General features: G+C 39.2%; 1 protein-coding gene across 2 annotated transcripts; it reads right to left on the reverse strand.

Moving 5' to 3' along the window:
* Window positions 1-15,192: 15,192 nt before the first annotated feature.
* Window positions 15,193-16,450, reverse strand: ascl1b (achaete-scute family bHLH transcription factor 1b). Of its 2 annotated transcripts, XM_028450697.1 has the most exons (2): window positions 16,264-16,450; window positions 15,193-16,218 (listed from the first exon to the last, which is right to left on the reverse strand). In XM_028450697.1, the coding sequence occupies exons 1-2, from the start codon at window positions 16,365-16,367 to the stop codon at window positions 15,717-15,719; spliced, it is 606 nt and encodes a 201-aa protein (XP_028306498.1). In that variant the 5' UTR covers window positions 16,368-16,450; the 3' UTR covers window positions 15,193-15,716. The 2 variants fall into 2 exon arrangements, with proteins under 2 accessions (XP_028306498.1, XP_028306497.1); XM_028450696.1 differs by having other exon boundaries at window positions 15,193-16,450.
* Between the last annotated feature and the right edge of the window lie 3,724 nt (window positions 16,451-20,174).

Genomic DNA, 20,174 nt, shown 5'->3' on the forward strand with positions numbered 1-20,174 from the left:
TTACCTCTCTATTCACAATTCAACCTACTCACCACAGGTGCTAGTTTCTATAGGAAGGGGCGGGGCCAGCAGTGCTGGTTGTTGACATAAGAAGCCACCAAAATGTCGCAAACCACCATTCTCATCCAATAGCAAAATTTGATTGTAATAGCAGGTTTTAGCTCACAGAGGGCAGTCAGTTTTGCGTTTTTACAGCTGATTAAAATGTAAAAAATTGGATAAGAATCAATCAACAACACTACTTCCAACCCAAATATATTTGGTTTCAGGAGAAAAAAACAATGTTTTTTGGTGTTAGTTACTCTTTGAAAAATGCAGGAAGTTGAAATGATTTAGAAGAAGGTGGTGTTGTTGTATTGTGCAGTCCGAGGCTTTAACATTTTAGCATGTACAGTATATATATAGTGAATGAGCATCTTTTTACAAAGAAAAACATCAAGTTTCCTGAATTCTATTGAAACTTTCCCAATTTGCATAGAAGCGAACAACAAAGTCATATCGTTCACTTAAAGGAACCCTATTTGTCCCTCATCCCTTCACCTCATACTAGGATCAGGTCTGTTCATTCTTCTCCATCTTCATTCAAATAAAAAAAAAAACAAACATCTCAATCTCGAGCACTTTACAAGCAACCCACTTGTCATGGCAGGCAGCAGTGTTTCTGAACCATCATTACAGTCATTAGGCAAGAATAAGCTCCGTATCACAGGAGTCCACCAGCATCAGTTTAATCCAGCACAATTAGCACATCCGTTGGCGTAGAATTACCCTGTAAAATGAGAATGCTTCAGACAAAAGAGGCAGGAGAGTTGGGTTAGGAAAAAAAAAAAGAGGGAAAGTGTGAGAGAAGGGGGAGAGAAGAGACGAGGAGGACCCGGAGAGGACAGAGAGAGATTCAAATTGTTTGAATTGAGTCCATGCTCGCCCCATTCATTTAGCATTCTGCTTGAATCAGAGCTTTTGTTCCGCCTGGCGTAAAGTAGTGTCAATCATCTCGACCTGGTTTTGTAGAATGGGGAAATTTATTATGAATTTGCTCCTGCAAATAATGAGGGCTACCTCCCGCCTGCTCTCACCTCCCCTCCTCCTTCTCCTGCACAAACTAGCTCTCCTCACCCTCCCCTCCTCACCTCCACTCTCCCATATCAATGCAGCAGAATAGGCAATAGAGAGTGAAGTTAGCAATCTCAGGGCCACTCGCACTCTGGACCCACATCAAAGTGACAGAGACGTCCAATCAGATTTGTCTTACAGGCATTACATGATGAATATGGTGCTGCCGTAACACAAAAGCGCCTTTGTGTCTCCTCCAAGCAGAGACTATTCACAGCTCACCACAGCCAGCCAGAGTGGAAGTAAATGGCCAAAAGGGACTAAGCAAAAAAAAAAAAAAAAAAGCACCCAAACTTGTGCAGCACAATGGTCCATGCAAATCACAGCCCGCCACCTTCACCCGACCACAAATCCCCACCTCCTCTATTTCTTCAACCTCCAGACTTGAGCTTGGTTCTTCCTCCACTGGGATGTCTGAAGTTTAGACTCTATTCACAAGCACGCACAAGTGTCAGTTAAAAGTGCTGAGCTGCATTCATTCAAACTGCAGTCTTCTCTTTGGGTGAAAAGAGAAGATTTTTCCCTTTGGCTAAGACGGAACCCAGACAGGAGTCAAACCATTGACTTCTTTCAGGAATCAAAAGTAAAGTCAGGTTTAGATCAACTTTTGAGGTTATTGTTTTTAAGAAGTCATTTAAAGAGCTGAATGATTAGTGAAGGCTTTGCCATTATTAATATTATTTTCTTTGTTTAAACAATAAATATTTTGGGAATAATAAGGCATGCAAAAATATATTAACCATATTGTTTCTGTTCCCATTATGTCTGTTTGTGTATCCCATGTTACACGTAACCAGATAAACTTTGAATGATGAATTTATTGACGAGCAGCCAGTTTGAAAAACATCTTGTTCTTGCCCGTATGATATTTAGGATGAGTTCATTCTGAAGAATCTTAGGGGTTAAAACGCTCTGGGATTTGTTTGCCTGATTTATTCGCCTCGTTTTCTAAAGGTGCGTTCACACCGTACGCGACTTCAGCGACTCTGGCAACTAGATTACATTCTAAGTCAATGTAAATGACGCGACCTCCCTTCAAGCAACACAAATCCCGCGATTTCAGCAACTCAATGGCATGATCTGAGTCGCTGGAAGTCGCTCAAAGTTGAAAAATGTAAACTTTTGAAGCAACTTTGCATAACACTGTGATATCCAATTGGCTTTGAGTTTTTCCCCACATCACTCCTCCGGCCGTCACTGTCTGTAGAGCCAGAGGCTGCAACAGCAAGAGGGCTGTTCACTTCCTCTACTAACTGGGGGCAAAATGAAAGTGGCATACTACTTGAATAAGCCTTTTAAAGTCCAAGTATATTTTGAAGGGAACTCATCCTTTAGTAACTCTGTAAGCTGATCATTTAAAGGTAGGGTCGCAGATTTTCAAAAGCAAGCATGATTTTGAACTTAGCTTTCAGGTTGGCTCCGCCTTCATCAAATTTGTTGTGTTAGTTGTTATATGCTGTGCCTAAAATTCAATTATATAAATACAAATTACTCACAGAATGATATGGATGTTTTCCATGGCATAGTGGATCATATAAAATACTTTATACATCACAAATTATTGAAGGTTGCATCAACAAACGTTAAAAACCAGGAACTACAAACTTTCTTTGGAGAAGTTTTAATTTCATTCTTTCACACATTGTTCTTATTTTATCCTATACAGGCTCACTGGGGTTTGCTGGTGAAAAGCAGGGGACACCCTGGAGGGATGCAGGTTTGGAGCAGGACCAACACAAAAAGACAAACAATTACATTCACACACGTGTGCAATTAAGAGACTCCAATAAAGTTCACCTACAAGTTAGTTGAATGTGAGAGCAAACACGAGAAAATAAACACAAGCACAGGGAGAACATGCAAACCACCCATCAGGAGCCACTGGCCATCATCACCACTGCTGATCACAGTAATGATGCTTTGCCTCCCGCTCCCAGTAACTCCTCATTGGATCACATATACACCAGTTTAACCTTTACACCTTTGTAGTGATAATTCCTCTATTCTGCTCCACGATATAGAAAGAGTTGCTCTCTTTGCTATTTGCTAATAACACACAGACAGCATGCATGACGAAAGGATATATTTATTATCAATAACTAAAATGGGTTGAGTCTAGATTCTATACACCATACAAATATGAGTAGTTACAGACAAAAATGGTGATTATCTGATTTGATATAATAAAAAAATCACTAATAATAACAAAATATTTCATCAATAGTCTCCAAATAAAACATAAAACAACAACAAAATGTGATTAAGAAAAATTGCAGTTAAACCAGTGTTTTTAATCAATTAGTGACAGTTTTAGCATGTATTTATAATATACAGCTCCATTTATGTGACTCCTCCGGCCTCAAAAAGGTCATTACCTGTCAGGTGTGTTGGTCCGTTGCTTCACCTGCTTCATCACTTTTTTTTTGAGTGTGAACATCGGGCTAAACATTAACACTCTCTGACAGCACAGCCCAAGGTTGTTCATCTACTTATTCATCTACGCCATTGTCTACAACTAATTTACTCCCTGATCAATTTACCACTATATACGGTACATATACAGTTTATACTGGCAAGATATATGTGCTTTAGGTTGTTGCAATAAATTCAAGTTCAGGATTATTAAAGACAGAGTTTCTCAAATGGGGGTATGTGTACACTCAGGGGTATGTGATGGCATTACAACGGGTACGAGGGAGTGAGAGAAAGAGAGAGAGAGAGAGAGAGAGAGAGAGAGAGAGAGAGATTGGAAAATTAACAAATAAAAACATTAAAATATGGAGTTTTGCAGTTTATTTTGCCCCCCCCCCCCCCCCCCCCCCCCCCCCCAAAATCCCATTGTAAACACAAATTTTAAATAATAACCTCAGTTTACTTGTCACGCTGCTTAAAACTACACAGTTTAATAATTTTAGTAAATGAAATATGATATAACCCCCCCCCACACACACACACGCACACACACACACACACACCCACTGAAAGGGGGTACTTGGATTCAGAAATAAGACAATGGGGGTGCTTGAGCGAAAAAAAAAAGTTTGAGAATCACTGCTGTAGAGTAAACTAACCCCCAACTCCGAACAGACCCCCACACTGAAGACTTTCAAATCCTGCTTTAAATCCACTTTAACTCCTAGGCTTTTAATTCATCATGAGGTTTTTTTTTGTTTTTGTTTTTTTTTTTTTGCTCGTGGGGGGGGTGTCTTTTTTTCCTCCCCCGTTTAGATTTTTTTAATTTCATTATTTTATTGTTTGTTAACAACAGGAAGGAAAGCAAACACAGAAGATGAAAGAAGAGTCACTTGAAGGTGCCTGGATTCTCCTTAACAGACACAGTTCAAAGCTCAGCTCGATATAAACTTCACTGTTCAGTTGAACATTCTCTTACTTTTGTTTCTTGAAACGTTGACAATGGAGCAAAAACCAGTTATAAATGTTACTTTTGTTGACTTTGGGGATTCTGAGCCCTTGTTGAACAAAAGTAGGAAGAAGGCTAAGATGCAGAAGAAGAAAGGAAACAAACCATTATCTCCTGCAGACAAGGGTGATGATGTGCATGTGAACCATCCACCAGCCACTGTACCAGGTAATCCCTGTTAACCAGGCTGCACACCGGTACCTGACCAAGCACCACCAGGGTGTATCACATGTGCAAAGAGGAAAAAAAAGAAATTCTTTGCAAGTTACCTGTTGGAACTCCAAGAGAAGGACCTGGCCCAACTCAAAGTGGACCTAGAACTTTCCCGAAAGGAGTTCCGGGAGCAGAAACAACAATGGGAAGAGGAGCGAATAATGATGATGAAGAAAGAAATGGAAACGGAGTTGGGCCGATGCGAGTCTGACCAGATGAAGATTCGGAGGTGGGAGCAGGAAACCACCTCCATCTTTCAGAGTCAGAAACAGCAGATCTCCAAGCTCACACTCTTACTGGATCAGAACAAAAAACAAGTAGAAGAGAAAACCAGGGAGCTTCAGCAGGAAACAACAGTGAGTGATTATTTCATGTATTCAACATGTACTTACTTGGTTTCTTAATGACACTTTTTATATTTAATTTTGCTGTAAATGTTCACAATGACAATAAAGATATTCTAATTCTAATCAGGTCTTAACTAGAATAAAGAGGTCAGAGCACATTAGTCCAGTTTTAAAGTTCTGACTTTTTTTTTCAGAATTCCAGTTTTAAACTCTGAATTCTGACTTTGAATTCAAAATTCTGAGTTTAAAGTCAGAATTCTGAGTGAAAGATGAAAGAACAAATGAAAAAAAAAACACGTTTATATAAATAATTTTTTAAGTTGAACTGAATTAAGTTGTGTCTGACCATGAAAAAAATTATACAAACTTTTTTCTTTTGTTTTATTGGAAAAAAGAAAAGTAGTTGTTTTTTTAATGATATATATATATATATATCATTAAAAAAACAACTACTTCTCCTTTATATATATATATATACAAGGCAAATAAATTTGTATTACTATTATATATAAATATAATAGGAATACAAATTTCTTTGTCTTGTGTATGAAATGCACTTTACAAATCAATTCACCTTGTCTGATTCTAATCTCCACGCAGATATCAGAATCTCAGAAGAACGTCGGCATCAAAGACAAAGAATTGAAAGTAAAGGATCTCCTCGTGCATGAGCAGAAAATGAATAATGAAACTATGAAATTAGAAGAAGAGTGGTCCAGCCACACTAAAAAGAAACCCCTACGGAAAAGAATCCGCCGCAAAACCAAACATTGAAACATAACACAAGACTCAAGTTTGACTCTTTCAATCTCTATCCCCCCCCATGATGATTTAGAATGTTCCCCTCTCTTATCTTCCTCTCTCTATATCATTTTCTCCTTCTATTGCAGGAAGGGATTGCTATAAAAAAAAAAGAAAGAAAGAACAAATTAATAAAAAGAATGTTCATAAAAAGTGTTAAGGTTTTGAGTTGAAGTTATTAAGTTGGGTCGGACCATATATATATATATATATATATATATATATATACTGTGTTTTGTTGTTGTTCTGGTTTTGTTTTTCTACTTGTATCGTTTGACTTATAAAGAAATGAAAAAATAATGATGAAAAAAAACGTTGATTTTTGAAGTATATGAATCGATTCAGAATTGTGGATGATTAGAATCGCAATTCCTATGTGATTCAATTTTTTCCCCACCCCTAATAAACACGTTTTCCCTCAGAATTCTGACTTTAAGCTCAGAATTCTTACTTTTTACTCAGAATTCCAACTTTAAACTCAGAAGTATAAAGTTTAATAGGGGACACTTTTTTGTAATCTCTCAACGAACGATTGAGTTTGGAGATGTCTAGTCACATTCTAGTAAAAACTCTAATCCTCCCTATTTCTTAAAGATGTTTTTTAAGGGTTGCGAAATCAGATGGAATCCGGCTTTGCTAAAAATGCTTTAATCCAATTTATTCTGCAAGTACCAATCATTGCTTCAAAATCAAATAATTTAATACCGTCATGATCTTTTACAATATGTGATTTCTTAATATAATGTGTTTTATTCCACCAGATAAATGTATATATTATTGAATTAGTTTTTCTAATATTTTTGGGATTGATGTATAAAGAGTCACTTATTGGGTAAAACAGTTGAGACGCCTTCTGATTTGGACAGTAGATTATGTCCAAATATTGTCAAGTCTCTTGAAAGCCATTGATTTTGCATTTTGGACAAAAGCATTGGGACAAATTAATGTTTCATATGATGATGATAATGCTTTCAGTTGTCACTGAAAGCTTTCTATCAAATGTCTGAGTTTGTAGAGCAGTGTTTCTCAAATGGGGGTACGGGGGGGGCGGGTGTCTTTTTGATATAAAATGACACCAAAGACACACCAGATCACTACTAAATACACAAAAATAGAAAAACATATACAAGCGACATAAGAAAAAACCAAGCAAGAACAAAAACGCACAGAGAGAATAATTTAAATAATGCCAAAAACACAATCATAAAAAGAACAGAAACAAAACAACAAAATACACAAAATGATGATAGAAATATTTCATCGAATGTATTTATGAAAAGAGATTCTTTAAAATGTGTGTTATCACTCATTAATTCCATCATGATGCACTATAGTTGTTTTTTTACAGAATTCTGAGCAAAATGTGGTATCAAACAAAATGGGGTATACTTAGATTCAAAAGTAAGAGAAAGGGGGTACTTGTGCCTATAAAGTTTGAGAACCATGATTTAAGACATAAGAATGTTCTTTTGTTGTGTAATTTTTTGTTAATTTGGGAAAATCTTTCAAACATATATTAAATGTTGAGTGTGTTAAATTAACCATACTTTCAAACATCACTTTAAGCCCTTAACTCGCCCTAGATAGAATAAAAAACTAAAACCTGGAGCGCACAAAGAAACATGCATCCGGACCAAGCAAAAAAAACAAATCCCATTCAAAAAAAGCCTCAGGCCAACCAACATTTCCCATTACCAACACCAAGAGCTTATTTTGCTCCAATATTTTAAGGGGCAGAAAGGAGAATTGTCATTAGCCTAGCTTCCATAATTACATTCCACTACTACACCATCACATCATAAGTGAGAAAATATCATCATTGATTTACATGTTATGACAATTATTGGTTGGAAAGAAAGAAAGAAAGAAAGAAAGAAAGAAAGAAAGAATGAATGAATGAATGAAACTTCCATCGTTGTTGGATAGCTGTGGGCTATTTTTGTTGAACAATTTTAGGAAAAGTTTTTTCAACCATTTGAGATTAAAAATGCCTGCAGTCATGCAGTCTTGTGATATATGTAATGAAAAACTGTGATTCCTGGCAAATATTGTCGAGTTTTGCTGAATTTGTGTATTCGAAGGAGCTGAGACGTTTTTATTTTCTCCTGCGGGCCGAATTGAATGCTCTAAAGCAATGGTTCCCAAAGTTTTTTTTGGTGACCCGTTTTTTAAAACTGACAAACCGTGACCCAATTCACAATAGGCCTAGTATATAAACTGTGAGAGAAGCAAATTTGTGCATAAAGGAACATTCCTGACTATTTTCATCCTTGAGAACATTGAAGAGAGTTGGAGTAAGGTGAAATCTGACATCTATGAAGCAGTTGAGGAATCCATTGAATACAAATACAGCAGGATGGACAAAAATAAGCTAACACCTTGTTAACAACTGAAACTAGGAGTCCATGAGGAGAAGCAGAATGCAGCCAACAAAGCAAAGAGTATAGCAAAACAGGAAAGGTGGGAGAAAATATGTCAAGACCTGGAAGAAGACCTGCAACGCAACAAAAAATTAATATTCCATATGGCCAAAACATAGAAAAGGAAATACTGAAAAGATATACAACATCAAAGATCTTGGAATGGGAGAGATACCAACGGACCAGAAGGAGATAAATGAAATGTGGAGGAACTACTTCTGCACCCTAGTAAATTGTGATCCAGGAGGGGCTGAGGCAGACTACCAACTACCGCAACCTGACCAACAAGAACAACTTGAATTAAGAGAAAAAATGATTACCATCAGTGAAGTGGAAGTGGCAATTAAAGCATAAAAGTCAGAGAAAGCACCTGGGACTGATCTAATACCTAATGGAATATTAAAAATAGGATCCACTCTTCTTGCACCAACAATTGCAGAACTATTCACGTTGGCCTACCAGTCAGGTAAAATACCATCTGAATGAGGAAAAGCAGTTATATACATATACATACATACTGTATATACAATAGTAAAGGAGACCACCTAGCTTATAAAAACTACAGAGGAATCTCTCTACTAAACCATATAGCAAAAATCTATGAAAAGATCGGATTGGGTAGAGAGCCAACGAGGAGTATGGCAACATGGTTTCAGACCAGGCAGGAGTACTGTGGACATGATTTTTGCCATGAAACGTGTAATGGACAAGCACTGGGAGTATAATCAACCACTCTTCATGGCAATCATAGATCTTGAAAAAGCCTTTGATAGAGTCCCCATAGCTAGTCTGTGGAAAGTGCTGGAACATTATACTGTCCCTTACCATCTCCGAAGAGCAATCATAAGCACATACGAGTACAGTTTCTACAGGAGTGGGAGAAAACCTATGGTTTGATACAACAACGGGAGTAAGACAAGTTTGCAGACTTTCTCCTCTGCTTTTCATTATGTACTTAGACCTTGTCATCAAAAGAAGTAGCAGATACTTAGCCACTGACCAACGTCCTGATATACGCTGATGACATAGCTCAGTTGGATAAAAGTGAGGAAGACCTACAGAACCAATTTACGATGTGGTTTGAATGCTTCAAGAAACATGGGCTTTAGCTTAACTTAGAAAAAATGGAAGTTCAGTGGATCTCAAATAACAACAGATATTAGCCTTGGAGGTACCAGGACAAAATAAGTAGTTATGTTTAGGTATCTCGGCTGCTTGCTTTCTGAAAATGGACTGATTGATTTAGAGATCAATGAAAGAATTAAGAAGTTTTCACCAAATCCGGGATTCCTCTATAAGCTCCTCAACAGGCAGGATGACAGTGCTAGAGATGATAAAGAAGCTTTTTTTTGAGGAAAAACGACAGTTTTTAAAAGATGGGAGACCAACACCTGAGCTACCAGACCTTCAGCAAAGGTAAAGTCAGAAAATGTTTCATACTTTTCTCAGTGAAAGGAACAAAAGGAAGGATTGGCTTTGTGGATGCTCCTCACTGAGGCTGTTCTGAGTTGTTGTTGTTGTCATTTTCTCCATGTTTCTGTATTTCTAACACAAACAACGGATGTGCTGCCGTGTCATGAGATACTGTATAACTTGTTGGGAGAGTATGGAGGCTATATTAAATAATTGTCTATGTTTCTTTAATGGTGTTGATTTTGTTAGATGGCTAAATACTTGTTCATGTAGATCTTGTTGTGTTTTTTCTTTCTTATTATGAATTTTATATTTTGATAAGCACATTGAGATGACTTTGTTGTAAATTGTGTTATACAAATAAAGTTGATTCGAATTGAATTAACACTTGCCAGCAGAAACATATGGAATTGTCATTGGTGGTCTCGATTTGCAACGTGCCTACCCAACCCTAGTGGTCACGGCACATCACTGGTGTGTAGTTTCAGGTCAAACAGAGAAATTTGCTCTACACACATGCACACGCACACACACACAGAGAACTTCCTTGATTTATTTGAGAGATGTTTTATTTTTTAACAATGACCGTGTTAGTGTAGCCTTTGCTATACTTCGACTACGTTTGCATAAGTACAGCAGATAAAAACAATAAGTTTATTTATACATATTTGTTTATCATTATAGATGCTTTTAAGGCTGATTGTGCAAGTCCGTGATCACTCTGCTGCTAGGACCAGAATCAGCGCAAGTTTGTGTCAAACTTAAGTGTCCTGATGTCATTCCACTACCTGCGTTTGAACCGAGGACCTACTGTGTGTGTGACTGAAGGGATGCTGTTGTATTTGAATAAACATATGTTTGTGTGTCCTCTTCAACATGCTATTCAAATTGTGTTAGTGATGCTGTTAATGATTAAGGACACATGACACCTTATTGACCCTCATTTGTTTTATACCCACTGCTACTGTTTTATTTGTTTCAATGAATCATTTGATTTGAGGAAATCTCATTTGCATTATTGTATTGAAATGTCCTACTCCTTAATTATTGCATGAACTTTATATTCCTATAAATGTATCAAAATAAAAAAAAAAGTACAAACCTAATAGTATGTGCTGCAGCAGGGCAGGTTATGTTTCTATCTTGGGGCAAAAAATAACACATGCTGATGTTTGAAACTCAGAATCTGTGGATGTAAAGAGCAATTATACATTATCTGGAAAAAATAATAATAAATAACTTTATTTACACAAAGTAAAATAGATTTACAAACCAACTACATATATATATATATGTAAATCATTCTGTTTTCTATTACAGAGGGTCAAATCCTGCCTCTATCTGCTCCAGAATCAACACCAGTCCAACCAGTGGTGTGGAGTTCATCATGAGCTGGTGGTTATGGACCATGGACGAGTTCCTGGTCCTGCTGGTTCTGGTCCATGAACCGTGTCCCTGACTACTCCATGGAGGGACATCTGTGTTAACATCTTCCCCCGTTTTTCCTACAAAGAAGCATTAAAAAATAGTATTAGTTCTTAACAATAGTTTAATTTATTCTTAAACAAATGTAAAGTCAAGTAAATGGTGTATATTGATATTTCCGGATGGACCAACAAATAATATTGATCATGTTTATGTTTGTATAGAATGAATGAATCTGGATTTGTTCTGAGATGACGGTGAGCTGACCTACAGGTGAAACATTGGCTCCAAATCCACGTCAACAACTCTGAAATGAGAAAAAAACGTTAACGTATAGTTCAGTAATATTATTACATGGCCATTGGGTAAAAACAAGGAAAGTTCTGAATACAGGTCAATGATATATTGCTGCTGCTTGCAGGAATATTAAAGCCTTGTTATTGTTTCCTAGGTTACCAGTGGCCAATTGGTTAACCTGCACCATGTTAGACGTAACGTTCAGAATATTGATGAAGGAATATTTTAGCAAGCGAATATTGGTAGTAGGTTAACAACAGGGTGAAATAAAACTTACCAGGATTAGTAACAGTTCTACATGACGGGCTCCTCCCTGGTTGTAGTTCTGTTCGGTCCGCGGGGCTCCGTCCACTTTCCCCTGAATCTCTTCAGACACCCACAGTACCAGGAAACAATGTTCTCCTCCTCTGACCACTACTGTGTCTGCTTGGACTCACTTTGGAATCACTTTTAAGTGTTTTTTTTTTTTTGTTGGATGCGCGCTAATGCTAACAGCCGCTCACGAACCTAAAAAATGGCTGCTTTTCATTTTTGGAGGACCATCGATAACTCCACCTAGCACCCGCCCACTTTGGAGCTGAGCTGTCACCCAGAAGCTAGTTGGGGTCAGCGTAGCTCTCGTTTTTAGCTCCGAGAGCTGCCGCTATGTTGGAAACAGAAGAAATCAGAGCTAAAACACACTAGCTCCAAGTTAGCTCCAGCTCCTGCTCGGTGGAAAAGGCCACTAGGGTGGAAACCGTTAGTGTGGTAGAGTGGTAGTAAATCTTAAAAGACTGTAATATTGCAAATGTATTTGGCAACCCCAATAAAATCTTGTGCGACACATCTGTGGGTCGCGACCCAGTCTTTGCAATCAGTGCTCTAAAGGGCCAGATTTGTCCCCCGGGCCTTAATTTGATACATCAACCGTGCAAAGATCTAGATTTTTTTGTTTGTTGTTTTTTAGTTAAAAACAATCAAAAACAAAGAGATTGTTAAAATTAGTGTTGAAAAACTGATTTTGAGAAATTTTTGCTTTAAGATTTCATCTTGAACTGATTTCATTGACATTTTCCAAAATCAATTCATAGGTGCTGAAATTGATTTATTTTACTCTAGCGGATAGAGTTAAAAAAAAAAAAAAAAAAAAATCAAACCCCAGTAGTCTCGCTCTACAGTCTGGCTTTAGCGAAGTTGTCTACTGCGCCTGCTCAACACCAGAGTGCTTTCAATTTAGCAAAAATATGGCAGACAAAGCTCTGTGTAGAAAGATGCCCCAAATGTTTGGAACCGTCTTCATAATGAAATATGAACAATCAATCAATCAATACTGAATCGAAATTGAATAGTGATTAATCGATTCAAAACCTTATTAATCACAATTGAATCGATTCAGAAAAATGGCCACGACCCCCAGTTCTATTTGAGACAGTGTTTCTCAAATGGGGGTACGTGTACCCTAGGGCTACGCAATTGCACTATGGGGGATATACTTGAGAGAGAGAAAGTGGAAAATCAACAGATAAAAGCATTACAAAATATGAGGTTTTATTTATTTTATTTATTCTAGTTAAAAATGATATTCATAATAATGATGATGGAAATTATCTTGATTAGAACATGAACTGAAAATACAAGGGTCAGTCTTTGTTCCACACTAGGCGGGAGGTGGCCGAAAATGATAAAAAACTATGGAAATAAATTTGTTCAGGAGGAACTAAATACTGTTTTATTCCACTTATTTACATAATGACATTCTTTAAAATGTGTATCATTGTTTTCTGTAGTTGTTTTTTTCTTTGAATTCTGAGAAAAATTTTATACTTGGACAAGGGGTACTTGGATTTGTTAACAAGAAAAAGGGGGTACTTGAGCCAAAAAGGTTCGAGAACCACTGCTTTCAGATAAACTTTTTGGGGTTTCATCTTTAAAAAGTGGTCCAAATATAAAAAGGTTGTCAGTGATTTTCCCCTAAAATGAGTCAAAATATTCTGTAAAAAGTGAAGTAATGAGCTGGTGCTGAGTTGAGAGCAACAGATGACCTTTACTCCCCCTACTTTGGATGCGTGTGCTCAGGATCTTGCATGAATAATGGCTTTTACGCACAAGTGACCTGCATTTGATTGATTGTCTGCATTGAACTTTACGCCAAAATTAATACCACCCTTAAGTATTGTCTGTGAGCCATGCGGACAAAATGACATGAATAAATCTGCTCCTCCCTATTCCTGCCGTGGACAAAATTGCTTTTTCCGTCTCTGGAAAGACAAGCGACAAATGCTTATTTTCAGTGAGTGTCCCCGGCTTCACCAACACTAGCGAACAACAAGAGGACAGCGGGGAGTTGTGGCTCCTGCATTGATTTGTTCTCTACGGCTCTTTGTGACGTAGAAGGTTATGATGCAGAGCGTAATTAATGTCATTTATCACTTGTTTGATTGTGTCAATGCGCACAAACGCGAGCCACCGACCAATCAGAGGCCAGACATTAGTGCAGGCACGTGGCTGACACCTGCACAGAGCGCGTGGAGACAGTTTTATTATAGTGAAGTTGTTATAGTGAAGTATAGTTTGTTCTTCTTACTTTTGTATTATTCCATTCTTTTTCTTTTTCTTTTTTTTTTTTTTTTTTTTTTGTTGTCCTCGCCACATTTTGTGAGATAATACTTTCACTTTTTAATCATCCATTCTTGTTTCCAGTGTTCCACTCCCACAGAGACAGCACCAGGTGATATGAAATAAAATTATTCTCCCTCGTCCTGCTTCTTCCCTGAATCTGGCCTCAGTGTTTTATACACAATGGACGATACTCCAATAATTCGCATAATGAGGCGCAAAGGCGCACACAATAGCGCGCGCAATGGGGCGCTGTTATCCCCATTTTGCAGGAGGTGGACTTTTTCAGATTGGCCTGTGTGCGCCATGAAAAACACAGTCGGGGATACAACTAGTCTACAACCCCGGGTTTTTATTTAGATTGATCTCAATCGAGCAATAAGAATTTTGACCCCTTGTCATTGTCTTGCTGACTTTCCCCGGGCTGTATTTCAAAGTGTCTCCATCCATCCTTTGAGTGAAGTAAAAATCCCCCCACCACCCTCTCATATATACGCCCCAGGCCCTCTGTGCTGTTAGTTAAAAGCAGGGGAAAAAAAGAGTGTGCAAAAGAAACAATGCAATGCATGAAACCTAATATTAATCTCCCTGTCGTGGATGTGGACAAAGCGCAGTGGAAGGTGCACCGCTATAATGGTTATTGAGTGCTCACCCAGCTGCGCAATTTTCCCCCCGTTTGTCCAACCAAGTCGAGAAAAGGTCATGCAGGGTGCTTTGAATAAAAAGAAAGGCTTCCTAGTTTGCTCAATTACTGCCACACACACACACACACACACACACACACACACACACGCACGCAATCCAAACACAATGCATGCAATAGGCACAAAAACACAGTCAGCAAAAAGGGCTTATAATAATATAAATAGATTCGGCTTTATTTATTACAAAAAGAAGTCGTTTTGCACAAAATATATCTGTTAAAAAAATCAAATATTTACATTTTCAGGCTACAGCAAACTGAACAAGTGCATTCATATACATACAATAAAAAGTATCTTTGTCACATATTAGGAAACTACAATCTGTCACAGGAAGTATATCCACAAACTCACACAAACTCCAGTGCATGATGACAGCTTTTTCATGCTGTCACATAACTGACAATAACAGTGAGAATAGTACAAAAATAATATGTCTTGTGGTGTATAAACTGTTTGCTGAATGTTGCAGTGTGTATTGACAGAGGGATCATATATATAGTATTCATGGTCAAAAACAGTCTTTTCTTCTTTGTTTTTTTTTTTTTGCGCATCATCTCGGTTACATCCTCCAAAGAAGACAGAACACATGCAGTCCCAGTGCAACGTGACCATCGAAACCAGTACAGCTCGTGACGCTGCACCACCAACTCTAATTGCACTTATTTAAGCACAGCAGCATCAACAGTTCCTTCACTGAGTCCACCTCCCTCCTCAGTGCGCTGCGACGCAACAAGATGCTCACACACACAGACATCACACTCTCACACACACACACACACACTTAATCTTCTCCTCTAGCAACAGATCCCTTTGAAGTCTTCATCGGAGAGTGAAATAGTGCTTGACCAGTCTTCTCCAGCATCATTGGTGGCTTTTACGCACTGATCTGGCGCTTTTTTGTTGAGTCTGTTTCGTGCGCTTTTACGCACAGACGCAGCATGTGGTGAATTTGCTCATGTTTACAGTCTCAGTAGCGGTCAAACCATGTGGTGAAGTCCAAAAGCTCCTGTTCCTCTGAGCTCAGAGGCTCATAGCCTCCTTCGTCTGAGGAGTAGGTGGAGTGAGGAGACTCCGGGTCCGCGGAGTAGCTGTTGGACAGCGTTGGAGACGGAAGTCCGCACTGGAACGCTGCGGACACCGCGTCGTGCTCGTCCAGGAGCTGCTGCAGCGCCCTGATGTACTCCACAGCGGACCTCAGCGTCTCCACTTTGCTCATCTTCTTGTTCGCGGCGCCGTTCGGCACGTGCTGACGTAGTGTCTGGAAGCCCATGTTGACCTGCTTGACCCGGTTCCTCTCGCGCTCGTTCCTCCGTGCCACGGCCACGGGCTGCTGTGGAGGGATGGAGTAGCTCAGCCCGTTGAAGCTCAGCCGCCGCTTGCAGCGCAGCAGCTCCGGGGAGTCGGAGCGCTGTCTCTTCAGCACTTTGCACTTGCTTTGGTATCCACTCGGGTTGGGGTTGGACTGCGCCCCCGCCGCCGCCGCCGCCGCTGCTGCTGCTGCTGCTGCTGCTGCTGCAGGGACAGCAGGTGCGCACTCCTGGGCAGGTGCGTGCAGGCTGAGGCTGGCGCGGCCGAAAGTGAAGGCGGTGTGCGTGGTGGTGATGGTGGTCGTTTCCATGTCGCTGGTCTCGTGTCCTTCGCGTGGGCACCGTGAGGCCAAAACTCCTGCTCCAAGTCTCTCTCTCTCTCTCTCTTGACTGCTTTTACTCAACGAGCCGATCTGACCCAAACTTTGGCAGCACACCTCTTTTTCAACACGCGCCCCCCACCCTCTCCCCCCCCAAACACACACACACACACACACACACACACACACACACACCCTTTTCTGAGACGCACGCTTCGTAACCAGGCCCCGCCCTCCCTGCACGCTGGGTCCCGCGGGCCAGGCGCGTGGCTCCGGGAGCTCAATAAACAATCCCGAGCTTTCAGCACGCGCTGGGCTCATTTCCATCCCAATGTGTCCCAAGCTGAAAGCTCATTGGTGGATTCAAACGACCTGCAACCGTGCGAGGAGAAAGAAAAGCGGAATAAGAGAAGAAAAAAAAAAAAAAAAAAGACAGAGAGAAGGAAAAGAAAAAAGTGAATGGCTCGCTTCTTTGAAATTCCTTTTGAATTTGACAACGTACCCCTGGCAAGTGTTCAAATTATCAGTCTTTGCCATCGCCCCCCCCCCCCCCCCCCCCCCCCCCCCCCCTCGGCCATCTCTCTCTCTCTCTCTCATCGAGCTCTTTACAATCCCAAATACCACGGACACTGTCCCATGTATCCAAGCTACTGCTTTAAACAGAGCAAAAACCAACTGCAAGCGTGCGCGTGAGCACAATAAACGGCCAATTATGAGGGACGCTACAGTCATAAACGTCATGTTGACTGACGTCCCAAAGCCTCCATTAAAATGCTCCATGCGGCTCCACTTTGTTGATGTTCATTGTTTAGATTTCCAAAGTTATGTCAGGTTTTTTTTTTTTTTTGTTGACCCACTTCCAAATTATTGGTCTGTTTTATTTGTCCCTCCATCCACCCAAAAGCATCACAATGTCCTTCATGTTACTGTCAGACTGTCACTTTCCTAAGTTTTACTTCATTTTCTTTGTTAATTCATAGGATCTGCTCTGGTGCACACACACACACGAACATGTAAACTAGGGGTTGCATTGCCATGGATCTGACAATACAATATGATTGATTTGCATATTACAATAAGATTAATCCCAATACATCCCAAAACTGTACTCAAAATGATACAATGCGATATCACTAATTCCAAATTTCACCTTTACAAGTACAAAATAGTATGAAATACAATTTATTGGTTGGAAGGGCACTATCAAAAGTTGTCACTTCAGTTTTCCCGAATTCATTAAAAAAAAATACAATTCTTAATATAATGTACATAATATACAAATATTTTGAGTGCCAAAAACACAGTGACTAGCAAATAATAAAAACTGGAATCTAAAATTCATGAATGAAATTGTGTAAAAAAGTTTTAAAGGACAGCAGCTGATGACATTTGACCCTCCTGCTTCCCGTAGCAGCTCAGAGCACCGTGGGTGCTCCGTAGACCCATAAGTCTGTTGTTTCTAGTGATGCACCGAGAAAACAAGCCTAGTGAAACAGAGAACGAGCAAACCCCGCTCTTAGCGCTTGTCTGGACATAAAGCGGTGAATTGAGCGGTTGCAAACCCAGTCGCGCCCCCTCCCCCGTAACAAAATCGATATCCACCGGCCGCGGGAGCACATAGACATTCAGCAAAGGTGGAGTTACGTTGTTAGAGACTTTTATACGGTGGCTGGGAAGTGTCAGGTGAATGCATTTACAGAAACGAACACAAATGCAAACAGGTCACAACACGAATGCAAACAGGCCACAACGGAAGTGTTTCCGACGGACCGGTATTACAGTCGAACGAGTATTATGATATGATAGCCTGATATGAAAAATATAAGAGTATCCTAATCAACTTTCACTTACTTTCATACGCGTTTCGATGTCTTCTTCTTGTTCTTCTCTGTTCTGGTGGGTTAAAAACATCTGCCAGAAACGTGTCCGTCTGTAATACCGGTTGTTCTTGTCAAAAATGGTTGAAGGTATGGTTTAATGGTTTAAGTCCAGATTTTTTGCTCTTCTTTTCTTCTTCATGTGGTCTACAAAACAGCAGAGATGGAACTGTCGACCACTGCGGTCAATTTTTTTTCACTTTTACTGATTATTTAGAGCAACCCAAAGCAGCATAAGTTGTCATTTTGACTGAAAAAGCTGCTAAATGATCCTAAATGCTTCACCTAGAACTCAATGGACTGAAAGGGGCGATTGGCGTCGTCAATGATGTCATTTCAACATGGTGGCGCATGGAGTACAGTTGTCCCAGTTTTAAAAGTTAATGAAACAAATATGGTGCTAAATAATGCGTTTTGCTAGGCATAGATATTCTAATAAGGACATGTCAAAGGTTTTAGGCCACATTTGTAAAAACGGTGGAGGATCTCTTTAAGTGTGGAAATCTCAACCCCATCACAAAATGACTCTTTTATCCACAAAAAAATCTGTATTTTTCTGCTCTGGCTCACTTTAGATTAAACTGGTCATGAGGTCAAATGAGTTTTGACCCTCCTGTGTTCACCTCTTCTCTCCGAGAAGACGTTTGGTCTCTGGGATAATTGTGACACAGCACGTGTCAAACTGACAGGCGCACAACATAGTAATGGAACACTGGGGCCCTCTGGTGGTAAGAAGTTGTAATCACACCCCCCTCATTCTCTCTGACTCAGGCCATACCTGACAAGTTTTGGATTTGAAAATAAGGGACATTTTCTGGCGTCCACTACCAGTCGTCCCACCACCTCAACCAAACTCCAGTATCACTTATATTTTAAGATAGATGTACAAGAAATCTAAAATACCCACCTATCAACCACTTATTAAATACAATTATGTGATTAGAATCTGGTAGGTCGACCTTTATTAACATTAAAATGCTGTGAACATTCCTACTAGGGCTGGGTGATATGGACCAAAACTCATATCTCAATATATTTTTATCAAAATAGTGATATATGATATAAATCTTAGATAATTTTACCAAATAAAGTCTGACCAGAAAAACAATTCTGGGTTAAATTTGCTGATGCTAAATGCCACACAGGAACATTTATTAACAAACAGCTGATCAATATGTGCACACATTAATCCATCTAACTGAGCTTTACATGTTGTTCTGAGAAGTAAAAGCAGTGACTCCTAAAACTAGTATTTGATACATAATAAGCTATAATATATATATATATATATGTATGTATATATTAGTGTTCTATATCGCCAAAATAGAAAACTCAATACATCTTGAATCACGATATATCGCCCAGCCCTAATTCCTAAATTATAAAACAGCCTAAATAAAAACATAAATGTGTATATGAAGCACGTGTTTATTTAATATACTTACAGTTCATATACAAGTCAACACGTTGCATTTACACAATTTAGTTTCATTACATATTTTCTCATAATTTCTCATGTTCACTCATGTGGTTCTCTGGTATTCACTAATGACTTATTAAACATTTATTACAGACTTTACATTCTTTAACACTTTTTTAAAGCAGTGTATATTTGTGGAGCTTGTGATTGGCTGATTTTTCATGATTTTACAGAACGTGTAACTGTGTCCCATCCTGCTGCTCTTTAGGAAAATAAACTCTGTCACATTTCACAACGTATTTACACCAGTTCTTAGGTTTTTTTCCACAGGAACGTCTTCATTAATTCATCTCTGTTCTGAGTTGTTTCTGGGTTTGTTGCTGCTGTCAGCACTAATCTCGTGTTGACTGACACTAAGGCCATTTCAGGTGGAAGTTCTCACGAGGCTCGTGACGGTGTTCAGTTTAGTAAGACATCTTTTAATTATTATTACATTAAAAT

This window comes from Gouania willdenowi, chromosome 6 (assembly GCF_900634775.1).
Source record: "Gouania willdenowi chromosome 6, fGouWil2.1, whole genome shotgun sequence".
Lineage (NCBI taxonomy): Eukaryota > Metazoa > Chordata > Actinopteri > Blenniiformes > Gobiesocidae > Gouania > Gouania willdenowi.

Excerpts from the sequence above, each read along its gene's own strand:
- ascl1b (XM_028450696.1), bottom strand. The coding sequence starts at position 16,367 with ATGGAAACGACCACCATCACCACCACGCACACCGCCTTCACTTTCGGC.